We start from the raw sequence: 22,305 nt of genomic DNA, 5'->3' as shown, positions 1-22,305 counted from the left end.
CCTGAGCCGAAGGCAGGCGCTTAACCGCTGTGCCACCCAGGCGCCCCACCCAGATCAATCTTTATTAAAGAAGCTGGCAACACAAAAAATTACATTTTTAAAGGTCTGGTTAAATCCACCAATACAATAATAATAACTTAAGACAAGGATAACTACACATTATAGAGTGAAAACGAACGTAGCCTTCTCCAGAACAGTCCTGAAAACCAAAACACTAATTTGCTTAGAAATCCAAAAGTGTCTGTAGAAAATAATGAACTTACAATTTTTTGTAGGTTGGATTTTCTACAATGATCAGATAAAAACATTTTAAGTTTATGAGATAATACCAAATACAAAGGAGAAATGAGCCCAGTTCCACTTGTGATCACCTTTGTCTACTTTTCCCCTCTGTGTCTTGTACACACAGCAGGCGCTGTTACAACTTCAGAGAAAGCCGCTGGCTGGTGCTGCCTGTGTTCACACAGAAAGGCCGTGCACAAAACGGCTGCAGCCAATTCTCCAAAACAAAACAAAACAAAGAGAAGCAAGATCCATTTGGTTACCTTGTTTAGATGCCGGAGGTCTAATCATTCCCTGCCAAGTGCCAGGTACCACGCCGGTTTGTTTCGTTTTGTTTTTAGAAGGGTGGTAGGTGAAAGGACAAAAAAACAAATGAAAGCTCCTCCTGGCTCTTGCAGACTAGCACTTGTGTGTTAGGGGCACCCAGGGAGGGCGAGGAGGAGAGCAAGCCCTCCTGTCCCAGCAGGAAGGGCCCTGCTCTGAGGAGGAGGCAGGGTCTGAGCAGGGTTACAGACGCATTCCCAGCAAGTCTTAAAGCGGAAACGTTGCCCACAGAGGCCTCAGGGAAGTGTCAGGGCCGTTTATCCTAGGATGTGGATGTTACTTACCATCCCCTGTTCACAGATGAGAATCCTGGGCTTAACTAACTTATCTAAGTTACCTCTGAACTAACCATTAAAGTCACTACAAAAACACCCATTCATTAATTTGCATCACCCACACCTGAAAAAAAGGATCACTTAGTGGACTACATGTAAACAATCATATAAATGTGTGTGCACAAATCTTTACTGGGCACACAGTAAGAAGACACTTGATTGGTTTGGTTTATGGCTTTTTTTGAAAATGTTAAGAAATCAGACTATTAAAAATCTGGCTTAGAAAAATTTTATCTCAAAGCAGCAGCTTATAAAATAGAAAAGAATGTTTTATATTTTATAAAATATGCTACCAACACGAACATAAAATTGAAACCCTAAAGTCGTCTAAAAAAACTCTAAGCACTTTCATGTTCCACACAATTTAAAAAATCTTTCTTCCTGGTTTTTGCATTTCAAAAGGAAAATTCAGTGCTCACTAAATGTCTAGTTTGGGTTAAGGGTAAAAAGAATTTAGCACACTCTTAAATAAGTTAAGAGATCTAAAAGAATGTTCAGTATTTTTTGCACTAACTCAAAAGTATTTCTATTAAATTATAGATCACAATATAAATCACTTCAAACATAACTACTTTTCTTCACTATTTTATTTTTCCTAGCCAAACTCAACTTAGTAATCCTTAATGGTTCTGGTGTTACAACTAAATATAATAAAGCAATCTTCTTCAAGGCTCCCCAAGAAAGTAGCAATAAAAAATCTAACTCATAATTACGAAGTATAAAATTCAAAAGCAATTAGCCAATAATTTTTCAGCCTTTTTATACTCTATAGTTCAAGTCAGCAATCCACTCAGAGCCACGAATATCAGCATGGTTTTCTTATAAATATTGACTAAGCAATACGTAAAGTGATTTTTACTTTACTGTTTGAAACTCTACCAAAATATCAAAATCTGTGTGTGTGTGTGTGTGTGTGTGTGTATGTGTGTGTGTGTGTGTGTGTGTGTGTATGCCAACTAGAACTTCAACGTTTCCAGTCAGTAAGGAGCTTAGAAACTGCCACTCCACAGTAACAACAAAGAACTGAACAAACTGAAAAATCAACAAGTCTTCTTCAGATCCATCAGAGAAGTTCACAAGGCAAAGTGCTGCTCCTCAGACAGGAGAGACGGACAGATGGACGTAGAGAATCAGCCTGTACAAGAGTAGAAACTCCGTGGAAACCAGGGCGGGGCAGGAAAACCTAAACTGTAACTGACAAATTGCTAAAGGCTCACTGTGGACAAGTTGGGAATTAAACACTCTGAGGGACCCCAGGGAGCACCCACACTTGGTGAATTTTACCTACAGGAACCATTTGAAAGATGCCAGAGCTTTCTGTTCCTCTTAACAAGACCGGCCCTCAGGGGAAACTGTTTTTCCAGAGCCTAACCTGTCTGAGGGAGGGGAAATACCCAGCTCTAGCCACCTCCAACCAACCTGTGCCATCTGAGGAGAGGAAGACTACTGAGAAGCATGGGTGCCGTTCCCACACACACCTCACCACCACATTACTAAAGGCTGTTTACCATAGTTCCTTTTACCCAGTGTATCATGTACAAAAAACTGACAAGACAGACTAAAAGGCAAAAAAATCATTGCTTAAGGAGACCGAAAAAGTAGCAGACCCAGAATCAGATATGGCAGATATGGTGGAATTATCAGGCCAGGAATTTTGTAAAAATATATGAATAACATGTAAAAGCTAAATAACATGCAAAAAGAGATGGATAATATAAGTAGAGAGGTGGAAATTCTAAGAAAGACCCCAAAGAGCACTAGAGATTAAAAACATGGTACAGAAGTGAGGAATGTGCTTGTAACCTGGACATGGCTCAAGAAAGAATCTCTGAGCTTGAGCATATAACAACAGAAACTTCCTAAACTGAAAAGCACAGAGAATAAAAACTGAAAAAAGCAGAACACAATATCCAAGAACTGTGGGACAGAATATCCAAGAACTAACTGTGGGACAATTACAAAAGGTTTGATTTGCATGTGTTATGGGAATACCAGAAGAGAAAGACAGAAACGAAGCAATCTTTAAAGCAATAATGACTGCGAACTTCCCCAAATTAACGTTAGATCCTAAAACACAGATCCAGGAAGCTCAAACACTGAGAAAATAAATTCCAAAACAAAACAAACCCCCATACCTAACCATACCATATTCAAACTTCATAAAATCAAAGACAAAGAAAAAAATCTTGAAAGAAGCCATGAAAGCAAGGTCGTGAACTATTTATGTGTTGAGAGAAAACGCCCACCAACCTAGAATTTTGCACCACGCAAAATTATCCTTCAGAAGTGACAAACAAAAATCGAGGGAATTTGTTGCCAGTGGACATGCCTCACAAGAAATGTTATAAGAAGTTCTTCAGAGAGAAGAAAAATGTTATAGGTCAGAAACTCAGAGCTACATAAAGAATGAACACTGGAGATGAATAAGTGAAGGTAAAATAAAAACGTTTACATTTTTTACTCTTAACTGACCTCACAGATAATAATTTGTTCAAAATAATAATAGCAATAATGCACTTGATTATGTATGCACGTCTGTGTGTGTGCACACACACACACAATGTATGTTTCTGTGTAAGTACAATGAATGACAGCAATGATACAGGGACAGGAAGGAAGAATTAGAAATATTTTGTTATTATAAGGTACTTGCAACTACCCATGAAGTGGTACAGTGTTATCTGAAAGGAGACTTAGGTTAGTTGTCAAGGCATATTGCAAATTCTAGGGCAACCACCAAAAGAAGAAAGACAGCTGATATGCTAAGAAATGAGAGGAAATGGAATGATACAAAATGCTCAACTGAAACCACAAAAGCCAAGTGTTTTTCAAGTGTGAAAGACAAAAACAGGAACAAAGAACAAGGGCAACAAATAGATAATAGTAACAAACATGGCAGATACTAATCCATCTACATTAATAATCACTGTCAAAACCAATGGACAAAATATACCAAAATTAAAAGACAGAGATTGTCAGAGTGTTTAAAATACAAAGCTCCAATTATACGCTGCCTATAAGAAACCACTTTGAATGTAAAGACGCATACCGATTAAAAGTAACAGAGAAAGATAGAACATACTAATTAACACTAATCAAAATAAAGCAGGAGTAGCTATATAAACTTCAGACAGGACCAACTGCAGAGCAAGGAAAGTTATTACGGATAAAGAGGGGCATTAGATATTGATAAAGGGGTCAATGCCCCAAGAATAAATAATACTCCTTAATGTGTATATATATATATGCCTCACAGAGCACAAAATGCATGAGGCAAAAACTGATAGGACTCCAAGAATAAACAGATGAACTCTCTATTATAGTTGGAGATTTTAATAACTCTCTTTAAGAAATGGTCAGATCCAGCAGGCCAAAAATCGCTAAGGATACAATTAAACCCAATAAGATCATCAATCAACTGGATATAATGACACCTACAAACTACTTCATTCAACAATAGATTACACGTTCTTCTCAAACTCATATGGAACATTCACCAAGAGATCACATTCTGTGACATACAGCACATCTTAAAAAATTTAAAAGAATAGAAATTATGTGACATATGCTCAGTTGATGAAGCTAGAAATCACTAACAGAAAGATGACTGGAATATCCTCAAATACTTGGAGATTACACAACACACTTCTAAATAACACATAGGTCAAAGAGGAAATCTCAAAACAAACTTAAAAATATTTTGAACTAAGTGAAAATGAAAACACAACTTATTAAAAATTTATGGGATGCAGTGAAAGCAGTGCTTATCTCAGCTTCCATTTTAGGAATGTAGAAAAAGAAAAGCAAATCAAATCCAAAGTAAGTAGAAGAAAATAAAATTAAAAATGAATGCAGAAATCCATGAAATTTAAAACAAAAAAGCAATAGAGAAAAATCAATAATATCAAAAACAGGTTCTTTGAAAAGATCAATAAAATCAGTAAGCCTCTAGCCAGGTTAAGAAAAAGGAGGGTAGGCACAAATTACTCATATCAGAAAAGAGATCACCACAGATCCTAAAATATTAAAAGGATAACAAAGGAATATTATAAACAACCCTATGCCCACAAGCTTGGTAACCTAGATGAAATGGACCAATTCCTTGAAAGACACAACCTGCCAAAACTAACACAAGAATAGAAGATCTAAGTAAGTCTATCTATTAAGAATTGAATCAGTAATTAATAACCTTCCAAAAAGCAATGGCCCCAAAGGATTCACCAGAGAACTCTACCAAACCTTTAAGGAAGAAATTCTACCAATTTTCTACTAACTTTTCCAGAAAACAGAAGCAAAGGGAATACTCCTAATTCTGAGACTAGTACTACCCTAATACCAAGGCCAGGCAAAGATAATACTAAAAATATATATATACACAACCAATATACGTTAAGATAGATGAACACAAAAATCCTAAGCAAAATATTAACAAATTGAATCCAACAATGTATAAAAAGAATTCTACACCACAACCAAGTAGGATTTGTATCAGGTGTCAAGGCTGGCTCAACATTCAAAAGTCGATTAATGTAAACAATCACATCAACAGGCTAAAAAAGAAAAATCACATTATCAATAGATTCAGAAAAAGCATTTGACAAAACTCAATATTCATTCATGATAACAATTCTCAGCAAACTAGGAATAGAGGAACTTCCTCCACTGGATAAAAGACATACAAAAAGCTATAGTTAACATCAAACTTAATGGTAAAAAAATGCAAAGCCTTCCTGCTAAGATCAGGTACAAGTCAAGGATGTCTCCTCTAACCACTGGTTTTCAACATCATACTGGAATCCTAGCTAACACAATGAGACTCCCCGCCGCCCAAAAAAGGTATACCTCTTGGGAAGGAAGAAATAAAACTTTGGCTTTGCAGATGACATGACTGTCTATGCAAAAAATCCAAATAATCAACAAAAAAAAAAAACTCCTGGAATTAATAAGTACATATAGCAAGGTTGCAGAATACAAGATTAATATATAAAAGTCAACTGCTTTTCTATATACCAACAACAAACAAGGGGAAATTTGAAATTAAAAACACATTATCTTTTATATTAGTACCCCCAAAATCAAATACTTAGGTATAAAATAACGTAATATGTGTAAGATCTGAGAAAACTACATAACTCACGAAAGAAATCAAAGAACTGAATTAATGGAGAGATACCCCATGTTCATGGATAGGAGGACACAATACTGTCAATATGTTAGTTCCTCCCAACTTCATCTATGAATTCAATACAATCCAAATAAAATCCCAATAAGTGATTCTGTAGATATCAACAAACTGATTCTAAAATTTATATGGAGAAGCAAGAGACCTAGATAAGCCAACACAATATTGAAGAAGAACAAAGTTGTAGGACTGACACTACAACTTTTCAAGACTTACCATAAAGTTACACTAATCAAGGTAGTATCGTTTGGCGAAACTATAGACAAACAGACCAACAACAACAGAACAGAGAGCCCAGAAACAGAACCCCATATATATAGTCAACTGATCTTTGACAAAGCAAAGGCAATACAAAAGAGCAAAGACAATCTTTTCAACCAATGGAGCTAGGGCACTGGACATCAGTTGGATGGGTGTCTCTGCCTTCGGCTCAGGTCATGATCCCAGAGTCTTGAGATCAAGCCCCATGTCAGGATCCCTGCTCCGCAGGGAGCCTGCTTTTCCTTCTTTCCCACTTGTGGTCTCTAGCTCTCTGTCTCTCAGATAAATAAAATCTTAAAAAAAAATTTAAATTAAAAACTTCTGCTCTACTAAAGACAATGTCAAGAGAACAGACTCAAAAAATAAGAAACCAACCAACCCTAAATTAAAAAATGAGTAAAAGGCCTGAATAGATACCTCACGAAAAAAGATAAACAGATGGCAAGTAAGCATATGAAAAGGTGTTCAACATCACACATCATTATGTATTGCAAATTAAAACAATGAGATACCACTACACAACTATTAGAGGAGTGAAAATTGAAATACTGACAATACCAACTGCTGACAAAAGAAAGTGTCATTCACTGCGGAAGCAAATGATACGGCCGCTGCGGAAACAGTTTGGAGGTTTCTTACAAAATTAAACAGAATCTTACCATGCAATCCACCAACTGTGCCCCTTGGTATTTACGCAAAAGAATTAAGAACTTATATCCACACAAAAATCTGAACGTGAATGTTAAGACTAGCTTTATTCATAACTGTCAAAACGTGGAAGCAACCAAGATGCCCTTCAGTAGGTAAATGGGTAAATAAACTGTAATACATCCCGACAATGAAATATTACTCTATGATAAAAAGAAATGCACTGTCAGGCCATCAGAAGATGTGGAGGAAACGTAAATGCATATATATAACTAAGTAAAAGAAGCTAATCTGAAAGGGCTACATATTGTATGATTCCAACAACGTGACATTCTGGAAAAGGCAAAACTAAGAAGATAGTATACATTTGTTCAAACCCAGAGAATGTGTCGCTCCAAGAGTGAACCCCAGTGTAAACCGCAGACTTTGATGATGAGTATGTGTCAGTGTAGGGTCAACAGTTAAAATGAAGGTACCACTGTGATGTTGGTGTCAACAGTAAGAGAGGTTGTGCTGGGGGGCAGAGGGAGTTTGCGGGAACTCTGTACTTTCTGCTCAGTTTTGCTATGAACCTAACACTGCTCTAAAAAATAAAGCTCGTTAATTAAAAAAACAAAGAAACAAACTATTGCCATGGGAATATATGTGACCAAAGAGAGCATACTCTCCCTCCAAAGAGTTAATATAATCCCTCTTGAACAGCTGTTCAAGCTCATACGTGTTTGCCCCCTTTTAGGACTTACATTTCACTTTTCTTTGACAGATTTAAGTAGCATTAATGTTAAATGGAAAAACATATTGTATTTCTATCCTAAATTTTATCTGCTCACTAAAAGTGGGGACTTGGGATATCCTCAATTAGTGGAGGCTAAAGAGTTGTGGAGTTCGTGTGTACACACACACAATAAGGTTTTTTGTTTGTTTTGTAACTCTAAAGACATCAAAGCAAATACATAAGAGTTATTTAAGGTCCAACTTTCAACAAAAGCCATTAAAGGTATGTGCCAGGTTCGATACAGTAAATCAGTAATTTCTCTGAAGTTGGTTTCATTTGAAGAACACACTGCTCTTTGCTGTCTTTTAACAGTGAATAAATCTTACAAGTGTTCTAGGCCATCTGCTAGGAATTGATTTACTCCAGTTTGTACAGTCCCCATTGGTATCTGAAAGAATCAAATCCCCAGTTTCTCCTTGAAAACATCTAAGTCCTACCAGTGGCATAAGAACTTTTCTGGGTTTCATTCCCAAGCTTCTTCAAAGCAAAGCTGCTCTATGATTAAGCCCAAAATATTGGCAACAGAAAACGGGTAGGAACGTGTGTGTGTCTGAATGAGGGAGTAAGGGAGTGAGTGTTGTGTGTTGAAAAGATGTAAATGTTTTTAGAGGAGGAGCTGCCAACTACTGCAATCAGTAGTGAGGCACGTCGATGCCCACTGCATCTGTAGCTGTTAACTTGGGGGGGGGGGGACATAAAACCACGGAGAACCTGCCAAATGGAATGGGACTTCCTCCCAGAGAAATGCATGTGGCCATAAAAAAATGAATCCAGCTGTGGGAGTTCAGACTCTCTAACGTCCCCAGAATCCCTCTCGGTACCTTTTCAGTCTGACATCCTGAGGAACAGTCCACTCCCGTCCCACGCCTGTCTGTATCTCCTGCATCAATCACATGTACCCCAGAGAAGTCCAATGATTTTACCCTCGTGGGTCCTATATTTAAAATGTCTCGACAGGGGGGCGCCTGGGTGACACAGCGGTTAAGCGTCTGCCTGCGGCTCAGGGCGTGATCCCTGCGTTGTGGGATCGAGCCCCACATCAGGCTCCTCTGCTATGAGCCTGCTTCTTCCTCTCCCACTCCCCCTGCTTGTGTTCCCTCTCTCGCTGGCTGTCTCTATCTCTGTCAAATAAATAAATAAAATCTTCAAAATAAAATAAAATAAAATAAAATAAAATAAAATGTCTTGACAGATTAATTAACGTTTTAATATTTACATACTTCAAATTAATAATTCAGATGTTTTATAATTTGCTTTGAACTTACCTATTTTTCTTGCATCTTTCTGTTTCTGTGCTTTCTGTATTCTGACTGTATTCTGATCCATCAACTAACACAGATTTCTATTAGTCGCATTTCTCAAACTAACTTATATCCCCGACTTGTAATGACTATTCTTTCTTTAAAACTCTTCGCAGAACAGTCTCCCAAAGAATGAGGACAAAGACATGAAATAGAACACCTTTAGCTCTGCTCTCGTCTTCTGATAAAAAGGCATTAAACTCGGAATGTCACATTTTCCAGAACGTGACAAAACCACTGTAAACTATTAACACAAATGTAAGAAAACAAATGAGTAATGTACCAATGTATATACAGAATTACACAGTTGGGATCCTAATGTCTGAAGGCTGAGATGTGGTCAAGCCCTCTCATTTTATTTTTATTTATTTATTTATTTTTAAGATTTTATTTATTTATTCGACAGAGATAGAGACAGCCAGCGAGAGAGGGAACACAAGCAGGGGGAGTGGGAGAGGAAGAAGCAGGCTCATAGCAGAAGAGCCTGATGTGGGGCTCGATCCCAGATCGCTGGGATCACGCCCTGAGCCGAAGGCAGACGCTTAACCGCTGTGCCACCCAGGCGCCCCAAGCCCTCTCATTTTAAAATAAGAAAAAGACAAGTGTGTTACGAATGCTATCTAGAAGGATAAGAACATAGGTCTCCAAATAGCCCCCTTTTACTTATGTAAGTCAGTAAGGAGATTTTATCAAATCTTCAATAAAAACAAAATTTAATTTGAAGTCTAAAATTATGTTGTTAAATGAGGATTGAGGACTATGTATGTGTTCAATTTAGGTAAAATAGCTCTAGAAGGTACTTAAAGCTCATTCAAAAAGCTCAACCAGAAAAACAACTAATAATTGTATATTTTTCCTCTAAATGTCCTCAGCTTAGATCTTTCTAAGCTCTTAATTCATGTTTCACACTCAACTAGTATTATGCAGAGTGTGTTTTTAAGCATGATCCAGGAATATCAGATCGAGCTTTAGACATCTCAGACAATTCCCATACTTAGTAAGCACACAAATAAACATGAAGTGCCAGAGGCAGGACATGCTCTGGGAAGAAAATCACCAGGAAATAAATATATTTTGTAAGTCTTCCTATATATCTGATTGACACATCAGCTCCAATGAGGCATGTGGAGAAGCATCAGTTTGACAGCTCAGCACAAATATAGAACTAAAATGACTTTAGCATTGTTTTTTTTCTCCAGCAAAAATAGAACAGAAATAGCTTCTGCTTCCAGCCACAGGGACTGGGTTTACCTTCCCGCCTTCAACTGCTCTAAAGCCAGCAACAATAAATGAGGCGGCAGTTCTGAGACACTCAGCACTAGGCAGAGGCCGAGTGAGGGAAGGTAAACCCTAAGGGTTCTCGCAGTTCACCACCGGGTTTCCAGGCAGCAGCACAGGGAAGGGGAGCCCAGATGGAGCACGACAATCTTCCTGAGCAGGTGAGACAGGACTGAGAACTCAGGGAGGCCACACTGGCTGCAGTTCACAGGGCAGAGTTCTGGAGAAGAGAGATGTGCAGGGACTCCCCTCGAGCTGTCGGCTGGTACCAATCAGCACGTGCCTGCAAGGAAACTATCCAAATCCAGGGAAAACACTGGAAAAGAACAGGTGAAAACACTTCCCAAAGCTAACACAGGGCCAGGAAGAGTCTGTTTCCATAAGCCAGACTAGGAAAACCTCAACATGACAGGGTACCAAACAGATGCTCGGGAGGAACCACCTCCCCAGGGCGGCAAAACCAGCCCAAAAGAGACCTATTACAAAAAGAAAAAGGCAAACCACAGACTAGGAGAATCTATTTGTAAGGCATAACTCTGAGAAAGGACGTATACCTAGAATATATATAAAGAACTCTTCCAACAACAGAAGATGATGAACAACCCAATTACAAACAGCTAAAAGACGTGAACAGACCCTTCACCAAAGTAAACACAGGGATGGTAAATGAGTACATGGAAAGATGGCCAGTATTAACAGTGTTTAGGGAAACGCAAACCAAAACTACAATGACGAGCTACTACACGCCCACAAGAACTGCTAAAATTAAAAAACCCTCCCTTATCATGCTTCGGCCAGCAGGTAGAACAGCTGAGCTCTCACACACGGAGGGCAGAGCCTGGCAGTGTCTTCAGAACGTAAACATTCCCCTACATGTGACTCAGCTAGTCCATCTCTAGGTCTTACGCAAGAGAAATGAAAGCAATGCCCATACCGAGACAACCAAAATTCACAGCAGCTTCGTTTGTTACAGCCTCAAACTAGAAACTACCTAAATACTGATCATAAGGAGAATGGATTAACAAACTGCGGTATTTGGACGCCTGGGTGGCTCCATCAGTTAATTGTCTGCCTTCGGCTCAGGTCATGATCTCAGGGTCCTGCGATGGAGCCCCGAGTCGGGCTCCCTGCTCAGTGGGGAGTCTGCTTCTCCCTCTGCCCCTTACCCCACTCGTGCTCTCTAATAAAAAATCTTAAAAAAAAACCAACCCAGAAACCCTTTGGCGTATCCGTACTGTGGAGCACTGTTCAGCTTTAACAAGAGTGAACTACTGATAGCCACAACAACACAGATGATCTCATAACCATTATGCTGAGTGAAAGCAGCAAAGGAAAAAATGTATGCAAGTATATGGTTCCATTATATAGAAGTCCAGAAAAAATCATCTATAGTGAGAGAAAGCAGATCAGGTCTGTGGGTGGAGGGTGGGAAGAGCCACAAGGAAATCTTTGCATGTGATGGATATTTCGTTATCTTGGTTGTGGTGATGGTTGCATGTGTACATACACATGCAAAACTCATCAAACTGTACACTTGAAATGTGTGCCATCCACATGAATGATACGTCAATAAACTGTTTTTAGGAAATTAAAACAAGTATTAAGGGTGCATACGCTGAGGTCGGGGAAAGAAGTCTTCAGGGATCAATCAAAGACTCCTTCTCCCCTAAAGCCTTTACCAAACTCCACAGATCAAATTAATTCTCCTTTAGCACTTTTTTTTAAAAACGTGTTTTTTAAACTAGGGCATAGGTTCATTGAGACAGTAATTTAAATGTTTACCCTCTACTGCCTGCTTAAGACACTAGAACAGAGTCTGAGTAACACCAAAATCCAGGAAGCACTTAAGAGGCATGTGCTAAAATCTAGGAGAAAGATACTAGCCTGAACTGAAGCTGTGCAGTGAGGGTAAAGAAAAGTGGGAGGAGCAGATACAAACTGAAAGGATAAACAAACCAACAAAACAGAACATAACCGGGTGAGCAGATGTAGAAAGTGAGGGAGGCAGAGTCAAGCATAAGGCAGCTTGTGGCTCGGATGCCTGGGAGGATGACGGTAACACTGACTAAAACAGGGACTACAGGAGAAAAAGGGAGGATGTCAGATATTCCTTTAATGCATATTGACCCCCTCCTGGACCACAGGCTTGTTCGCAGCACTGAGGGGTGGACACTGAAACAGAGTTCCACACATCATAGGCCTGCAGTCCACACAGAGTCACAAAGTCTTCCCAGAAGCCAGCTGGACACTGGAAACTGAACTCAGAGCCCAGTCAGGCCAGTTATATTTTTAACCTTGGTTAGCCAGTTTCTTTCCACAAGCAGCACTAACAGTTTCCTGCTATACTACTTAGAACCCATGGAACCCTGACTTCAGGAAGGGAGCAGAACGATAAGCATCTGAGGACTTAGAATCTGCACACATTTCTAAGAACGAGAAAAGACAAAATCCCCCATTCCCGTGGGCTAAATAACTGACCAAAACAGCTACTTAAAAATCACCTGTTGCCACTACACGTATATCTCAATGCTGCCATCTTATGTTAAAATACGGAACTACACAACATTAAAAAGCCATTCCCTTATTCAACAGTGAACGCCGAAAATATCAAAGATTTGAGAGTCAATGAAAAGGCAGATAAAAATTAATGAGATTTTAATGACAATAATGAATATTTACGGCAGTTAATTTTGGTGTCTGAGAGTACCCATGATGAAGTGAAAGCTCTCATGAGGCTAGCAATTTCAGTTCAGAATGTAAACCTTACTTTTTAAAAAAGATTTCATTTATTATTCTGACAGAGACAGACAGACAACAAGCAGGGAGAGCAGCAGACAGAGAGAGAGAGGGAGAAGCAGGCTCCCCGCTGAGCAGGGAGCCCGATGTGGGGCTCAATCCCAGGAACCTGGGATCATGACCTGAGCGGAAGGCAGATGGACTGAGCCACCTAGGTGCCCCTAAACCTTACTTTAAAAAAGTAGGACACTTCCTGCTTATTGAATTCCTTATTGAATGCCCCCAATCTAGAAAGATAAAAATACATCAACAGAGGTAATGGGGAAGGGAAGAGCAGAATAAAACCGAACAGGCCTTGTCTCTTTGTAAATCCAATCTGCTTTTCTTTAAAGATTTTATTTCTGAGAGACAGAGAGAAAGAGAGAGAAAACAGAAGAAGGGCAAGGGGCAGAGGGAGAGGGAGAAACAGACTCCCCACTGAGAAACAGACTCCCAGAACCCTAGGATCATGACCTGAATCGAAGTCACATGCTTAACTGACTGAGCCACCCAGGTTCCCCCAATCTGTTTTTCTAATCACAGCTGCTTAAATTTGCTTAAATAGTAAATGCACTGGTTTTAACTTTAATCCCATCACTGTAATGATGATTCAAGAAGGAATATAAAATTCAAGATCCTACTAAGAGTCAAGGACCCTGAACTTAACAGCCAGTCAAAATGTTGACACTTGTCAATTAACATTTGCAATCTTTGGTTTTTCTGTGAAAGTAAAACCATGCTCCTAAAATTATGCTGACGAAATAGAAACACTGAAGACCATCTCTGATTTAACATTAATATAAAAAGGTAAACTACCTGTGTACACAGTAGCATCTCAGTGTGGGATGGAGGAGGGGACAGGGAAAGCCAGGGTAGCCTGGGGACTCTAGAATTAAGTGAAAGTTCCCTCAGGCAACAGTAATGACAAAATATTGCTCATATATAAACATATTCACTTACAGACTGTAAGTCCAAATACAAGAAATATTTTAATTGAGAGGAAAAAAAGGTTAATGTTTCGATGGAATACATCAGAAAAAATACAAAGATAAAAGACCCTCTTACAATCTTATTCTACCACACTGTGTGTAATATTAATGCTGAGGGAGGCTGTGTATGTGCAGGAGGGGATGGTATGTGGGAACTCTGCAATTTCCACCCAAAATTTTGGTGTGAACTTAAAACTGCTCTGAAGAAGGAATTCTATTAATTTTTTTAACCCTATTATTCTCTTTGCTGAGTATATGTCAGTTTTCTTTAGAAGTACTCTTAAATTTAGCACCGCTCATAAAATCAGTGTCAATCTGGTTTTGGATAAAAACCTGACAGAAGTCTCTAAATACACTTTCTTCCCTTTATTTAAGACGATTTAATCTTGATTCAACTACATAAATATTTTTTAAAACCCCAACCAGTCTTTTTGTACAGAGATAACCGGTCCCTGAAAAGCACCTGCCAGTTTCTTCATAATTACTGCTGACATTCCTTCCTCAGGTAGAAAAGGAGAGGACTTCCCATTGTAAAAGGTCAAACTTTCCTTCCTTTGACTTTTTATACTGTTTCACAGTCTCACATGAACAGTTACACCACTACCCAGGGCTTTCATATACATTCCTATTTTTTCTAGATAGTAGGAGTCACGAGTACAAGTGTCTGTCATACTCATCACTGTTTCCAGGTCCTACAACACTACCTGACGTGTAACAGCAGGTGTTTTAAAATGGTTTTGAATGAATCTTCTTTTCAATTCCCAAATAAAGGAGTAATCATGCAAAAGGAGTAGACTTTCCTCAACCTGCCAATGAAAACATCCCATTATACTAAATGCTTTAAAGACATTATCTCATTTCATGATCACAACCACCCTGGGAGTCAGGAGTCTCCTTCCAGCCTCCTTCCAGAAGTCAGGAATCTGAAGCATCAACAAAGCAGAACCAGGACTCAAAGTAAACCCAAGGACCTGTCCACAGCACCACACTACCTCTCTGCATTACTGCGTCTGATTCCACAAGCCACGCATGAAAATTAGCTTCCCCAGCTTCTAAGTACAGAGAGTCAGCTACTACCTAACATAATGCAGTAATCAAGCACTTGCATTTTTCCCTCTGTATTTCATCTGTGAGTGAGATAAGCATATTATAAGAAAATAAGCTAACGGGCCCCCCAGGTGGCTCAGTCCGTGAAGCATCTGCCTTCGGCTCAGGTCATGATCTCAGGGTCCTGGGATGGGCTCCCTGCTCAGCAGTGAGTTTGCTTCTCCCTCCCCTTCTGCACCCACCCCCAGCTCATGCTCACCAGCGCTCTCTCCCTTAAATAAAAATCTTAAAAAAAAAAAAAAAAGCTAAATATTGGAATTTCACTTTAAGATAAAAACAAAACAAAACCTCCCAGAGATGGGCTCCTGGGTGGCTCAGTTGGTTAAGGGTCCGACTCTCGATTTCGGCTCAGGTCATGATCGCAGGGTGGTGGGACTGAGCCCTGAATCAGGCTCCATGCTGAGCGGGGAGTCTGCTTGAGATTCTCTCTTTCTCCCTCTAACCTGCCTCCCCTGCTCACGTGTGCACTCTCTAAATAAATAAATAAATAAATAAATAAATAAATAAATAAAATCTTTAAAAATAAATAGTGGTGATGGTGGTGGGAATGCAAGTGGTGGGAATGTTCAGAGGGTGACTCTGAATATACCAAAAACCACAGAATCGTACAACTTAGAAGGGTGAACTATATTATGTATGAACTATTTCTCAGAACTGTTTTTTAAAAAAATTCTGTGAGATTGTGGTAGTGGGGAAGGCTGTGCACATGTAGGGGAACGGAGTATATGGGAAATCTCTTTACCTTGCACTCAATTTTGCTGTGAACCAAAAAGTGCTATAAAAAATAAACTCCCTAAAAAAAAAAAAAACATGAGGTTGTCCTGTTTATATTAATCCAGATCACCTCTATGGAACTGCAAGAGTCCTAACTTTTTTTAATATTCAATTACTTTACAGTATATTTTATTGAGGCAGAGAAGTGAACTAATAATTTTAGAACACAGTTTTGGTAATTACATGTCATAAGCATTTTTCAGTCATCTTGTAAAAAATTCTAAGGAAACACTCCATTTTCTGAATTAGTAAATTCTTCAAAAATATTCCCACTTTTACCAAAAGATTATTTCATTCTTTCTCCCCTTTTCCCTTTTACTAAATACCCATATTGTTTTAAAATTTTATTGAAGTATAATGGAACTACCATAAAATCCACCTGGTTTTAATTGTTGAGTTAAATGAATTTTTTTAAAAGATTTATTTATTTGAGAGAGAGAGCACGAAAGCATGAGCAGGGGAGAGGAGGCAGAGGGAGAAGCAGGCTCAGCAGGGAGCCAGACTCAGGGCTCAATCCCAAGACCTGGAGATCATGAGCTGAGCAGAAGGCAGACGCTTAACTGACTGAGCCACCAAGGTGCCCCTAGTTAGATGAATTTTAATGACTAAAACAGCTGTGTGTGCAAACTTCACACACAGCTTAAAGACACTTCTATTGCCCTAAAGACTTTCCTTCTCAAGACAATGGGGCTCGGGGCTGAAAATTCCAAGCCTCTACTTATGGCTTGGTTTTTCAGGTATAAGCGGTCATCTTGGAGGTGTCCAGGAGGTGTCCAGGGTCCCACCCAAAGCTGCCTCATTAGAACAAAAGCCACTCTGATCACCCAGGAAATTACATGGTTTCAGGAGCCCTGTGTCAAGAACCTGGGGCAGAGACCAATATATATTTTTTCGATTATTTCACAGCCAGTTAAGGGGGTATACTGGTGGTATTTCACTGTGGTTTTAATATCTAATGATGGTGAGCATCTTTTCATGTGCTTATTTGCCATCCACTTATCTGTCTGGTAAAACCTCATGCTCTTTTTAAAAACTGCGTTGTCTCCTTATTGAGATGTAACATTCAGTACATTCTGGATTCAAATCCTTAATCATATATGTATATTTTGCAAATACTTTCTCTACATCTACAATTTATCTTCTCATTATCCAAATAGTTTTTAGAAGTGCAAAAATTTTTAATTTTGATGAAGTCCATTTTATCAATTTTTTGATGGACTGAGTTTTTGAGTGTTTTATTACTAAATCCTGACCTAATCCATGATTGTGAAGATTTACTTCCATGTTTTCTTGTAAGAGTTTCATAATTTTATCTCTTATATTTAGGTTGTTGAGCCTGCATTTCCTTCTGAAAGACTTCCAATTTTACATTTAAATCTACGCCCCATTTTTGTGTATAGTGTGAAGTAAGGGTCTAAGTGTCATTTTTTAACACATGGATAGCCAATGGTTCCGGCACCATCTGTTGAAGACTATCCTTTTTTTCCCAATACATTCCCTTAGCATCTTTGTCAAAAATTGACCACATATGAGTCTATTATTGACTTGATTCTATTCCACTGATCTATTTGTCTATGGCTACAGTTCTACAGTAAGTTTGAAGTGAGATAATTATAAGTTTTTGTTCGTGTTGTTCTTTTTCAAAATTGCTTTAGCTCTTCAAGGTTCTTTGCATTTCTGTATAAATTTCAGAATAAGCCTCTCAATTTCTACAAAGGGACCCAAATGAGACTGTGACAGGGATTGTATTCAGTTTAGAGATGATCAATCTGTCTTCCAATCCATAAAGATAGCATATCTCTCCATCTATTTGGGTCATCTTTAATTTCTCTCTGTAATGTTTCAGTTTTCAGTGTACAAAAATACTTATTTTGAAACACCAATGATAACTTCTTACACTTTAAATCTGGTATCAAATTGTAGTAGCAAATCCTGCAAAAATTATTTAAGTATCTTTCTGACGCAATTTTAAGTTTGCCATTCCTCACATTCAACAACAGGATAACAATGAACAAAGAGCCAAAATCTGCTATCTTATGAAATTGACAGGTTATAAACACTCATAAAACTAAGTAGGAAAGAAGTTAATGCCTATATCAAAGACAGAACCTGCTTTGACTATTCTGCTCCACGAAAAGTGTCCAGTAGCAGAAACGAAATAATCTAGTTTTCTTCCCTAACTCCCATCAAACCCAAGAAAATTCCATAAACTAGTTACACACACACACACACACACACACACACACACACACACACTCTCAATCCAGTTTTCTTCCCTAACTCCCACCAAACCCAAGAAAATTCCATAACTAGAGTCTCTCTCTCTCTCACACACACATTCTCTCTACATGTATGTATAAAAATACCGCGAACACAAATACACACTCTTCAGTCTTCTGTCTTCATCTTTACAGCATGTTTGCCTCTAATTATGAATATATAAGCTTTCACAGAAGCATTATTTGTCAAATAAAATGGGGTTAGTTAGGTTCTACCATAGGTTTAAATTATGAGTTTTTTTTTTTTAACAAACCCTGAAAAGTATGAATGTTAACAAAGGCTTTTCCATGAGAAACTCTCGTTCAAAATAAAAACATTTTGCAACTCCTACCAGAAGTCAGGTACAATTACACTAGTTATAAGAGCAAAAACAGAAATTACCCAAATGTCCACCAACAAGAAAAGATGCTATAAACTGTGGTACTTCTTTACTGAATACCATACATTACCGAATACTGTACTATACTATAGTAAAAATGTTTCTTTTTTGACTTTATAGTATATGTAACATGATGAAAATTATAAATGTAATGCTGAAGGAAAAAAAAAAACAAGTCCCAGAAGACAATGAGCATATGACTGAGCAAAACTACACATATTGTTTGCACACATACACTTACAATAAAAACTATTTTTAAAGAGGCAAAAGCAATGCTATCCACCAACCTGAGAGTAGCAGTCGCAGGGGTTAAGGAGTAAAGGGGGCAAGAGGTGGCAGGAAAAGGGAACCACTGCACGCGCAAACATTACTAATGCTCTAGTTCTTGGGTTGAACGAAGAAGGGTTTAAATGTCTTATAATTCACATTATGTCATCTAATTTTTTCATAAGCCTAAATATTATATTAAAATATTTTTTAAAAACACAAGGAAAACCTATTTTTTGAAATCCATACATTATAAAACATTTTCCAGAAGCTTAATTGGACACTCAAGACAATACACACCAAAAAAAATCTTTTTTTAAGTTTTTACCTCTGTTTCTGTTCAATTGCTTTGTCCAAGTGCTGGAAGATATCCTGAAACAGGGTGCAGCTGGACCGACTATTAATAGTATACCCATATCCTCTTTTCCAATATTGTTTCAGATCATTTAAATATTCTAATACCTAAAAATAAAAATTTCAAAAATCATTACTATGACATTTTTTAATGTTAACAGATTCCCAGATTTAATAATGATACTCAGAAAAGGTTACACTGTTTAATTACCATTCTACACAAAGTATAGTAGAATCTTAGCATTTATTGAGTTTATATTTGCCATTTCAAGCTTTTAAGAGTTGCCCCAAAAGTCCAGGCCACGTAGAGATTTATGATGAAACAAATATGAACCGTGGGAATGTGGAGGCTGGCATGCAAGAGCAAGTTCGTCGCGCTCATGGCCAATAATCCAGCATCCATGACAGCTCAGGACAGAGGGCTAAAGACACGCACTCACTTCCCCTTTCTGCGAAAATTATATTCAAGTGATAGCAAAAATATGTGCAGAAAAAAAGATACAAATAGAAGAATATTCATTATAGCATAGAAAGATGCAAACAATAGATCAGGAACTGTGAGAATTTTATGAAGCTAGAAACCAGACAGGAAACAATTTACTTTGGTTCATGTATCAGTTTTACAAAAACAATAATAAAAGTAGACCAAGGATAGAGAAAAGGAATGCATATTGGTATAGATGTTCTAAAGGGCAAATTGGCAAAATCCATAAAAGCACACATTTCTATGGCCCATTTAATTCCATTTCCTATGAAGTCATAGCCACAGATGAACACAAGACAGAATGTATAAGAATGTCTTACAGCAGCACTGCTTATAGAGCAGGAAAAAGAGATTCCTGGAAATACTGAAATTTCATTAACAGGTAGATGATTGCCTAAACGGTGGTATACACATGCTATGGAATACTAGGCAGTTACGTAAAACTTCTATATTGTAGATCTACGTGTACTGATGCAGAAAGATCTCTTCAAGACATACCGAATGAGAAGGGCAGGTTAAGAATAATAAATACAGTATAATACCATTTATTACCAAGACATGTATAGCTACAAACACACACTATACTGTTTATTGTTTAAAGATGATATAGATTATAAATAGCACAGAAAAGGGTTAAAAGGTACACAGCAAACTTACAGGAGGGACTGGTCTCTGTGGAGAGGGAGGTCTTGAATTGGAATTGGTGATTAAGGTAGACTTTCTTTCAATGTTAAACTTTGTACTCATGTATCATTTGATCAGATAAATACTAAAACTAGGGGACTAAAACATGCAATGGAAAAAGGTACAAATGGGGCGCCTGGCTGGCTCAGTCAGTTGGTAGAGCACGTGACTTGATCTGGGGGTAGGGGGTTAGAGTTCAAGCCCCACGTTGGGTGTAGAGCTTACATAAAAATAAAAATAAAAACAGGTACAAGAGAAGACTGCCGTAATTATGAGTTATTCTTCCCCGAAAAAGCCCCTAGAGAAACTGAGGGCAAGCCATAATAAGTCTACAAGGGTAAGCCATTGCCATATACCAAAAGCAAAACAAAACATACATTAAAGAGGCAACTAAATCAAGAAGTTAGCAAAAGGGACAAAGTAAACATTTTTTTTAAATGAAAGAATTTAAATTAAAAGAATTAAAGTTCTGCCAAATCCATTCAAGAAAACAGTATCAGAAATGAACTAAAGGAGATATGTCTGCAGATTTTTTAAAAATCATACATGCACACTATTGAAACTTCATCTCAAAAGGATCTGAAAATGTAAATGAAATAAGCAGTTTTTCTAGGAAAATATAAATTACGCAAACTGACACAGAAAAATCTGACTATACAAAATAACTAGAGACAAAGGTCTACCTGAGAGTGACCAGGCATATTTGGTTTTAAGTAGGAGTTCTACCAAACCTTCAAGAAGAGTTAGTTTCTAATAATTAAATTATTCCAGGGTACAGGGAAGGATGGAAAGTGATGTGGGAAACAAAGGCAGGAGAAAAATGATTACATTTCTTTTACTACCTACAGCCGACTGACAAGTCCTTGAAACAGGCAGAGTGACATTCCCCTAGGGACTCAACTGCCTGGAGGCTGACATATTGTTAAGGGCAAAAGGCAACCCTAGCTTGAACTCCCACCCCCACCCCCAACCAAGATCCTGTAAGTCTACTTAAACACATAAAAATTCCTTTGGAAATTTCCTGTATCTCTAACCCCCCAAGATACATGTTGGCAATCACCCCCGCAAGCATATGGCCCACCGATATACATCTGAAGGGTCTTATGACTAAGGTTTTATCAGACGGTAATAAATGACCTTTTCCCAACAACAGCTAGCTCCCCTCAAGGTCCTCGAAACCTTGCTTCCAAAATTCCTTGGAGACTAATGCTCGCCCTAACTCCCCCCAACTTCAAAGTATATAATGGGCCACTCCTCATGACCCCGGTGCAGCTCTTTTCTGCCTCCGGGTCCTGTCCTCGTGCTTTAATAAAACCACCTTTTTTGCACCAAAGACGTCTTCTTTCTTGGCAGTCAGCTTCAAACCCTGATGTTTTTTCCTACATCAGAAAGCTTCGTAACTCATTTTAGGAGGATAATGGAAGCCTGTACCCAAAACTGAACAAAGCAAGCAGAGAGGAGAAGGGCGAGGAAAACTCTAGCCCACTGCATTGCAATTCCTAGTCACTGGTGCACACAAAAATTCCCCCTTGCGTTCTAACCCCCACCCAGGAAAAGGACTAGGGCCAGGCCAGGAAGAGGACCGTTCACAGATGAGAGCCCCTGCCATAAACCAACCTCACTATAAACATGATTTAATGAATGTAAAATAAAGCATTACCAAAAAAAATTCAGCTTTCTACTGAAAGAATGTACCATCTGCCATGATGGAGTAACTGATACCAGGCATGCCCTCCGGACATAAACAAGGAGGAAAAGGGAAAATTTTGGAAAATAAATGTTTTCCATCCTTGAGTAATGAGCACTGAACTGTGATCAGGGAGAGG

At 38.4% G+C, this 22,305-nt stretch overlaps 1 protein-coding gene across 1 annotated transcript in view; it reads right to left on the bottom strand.

Annotated features, from left to right (window-relative positions):
- Window positions 1-22,305, bottom strand: part of MINPP1 (multiple inositol-polyphosphate phosphatase 1) — a 43,274-nt gene that overhangs the window by 5,387 nt on the left and 15,582 nt on the right. Inside the window, exon 4 of the mRNA XM_040624684.1 lies at window positions 19,286-19,419. Within this exon, the coding sequence (XP_040480618.1) occupies window positions 19,286-19,419 (134 nt within the window). The remainder of the gene's footprint in view (window positions 1-19,285; window positions 19,420-22,305) is intronic.

This window comes from Ursus maritimus, unplaced genomic scaffold (genome assembly GCF_017311325.1).
Source record: "Ursus maritimus isolate PB19 unplaced genomic scaffold, ASM1731132v1 scaffold_7, whole genome shotgun sequence".
NCBI classification, from domain to species: domain Eukaryota; kingdom Metazoa; phylum Chordata; class Mammalia; order Carnivora; family Ursidae; genus Ursus; species Ursus maritimus.
This window is presented reverse-complemented; position numbering and strand designations above follow the sequence as displayed.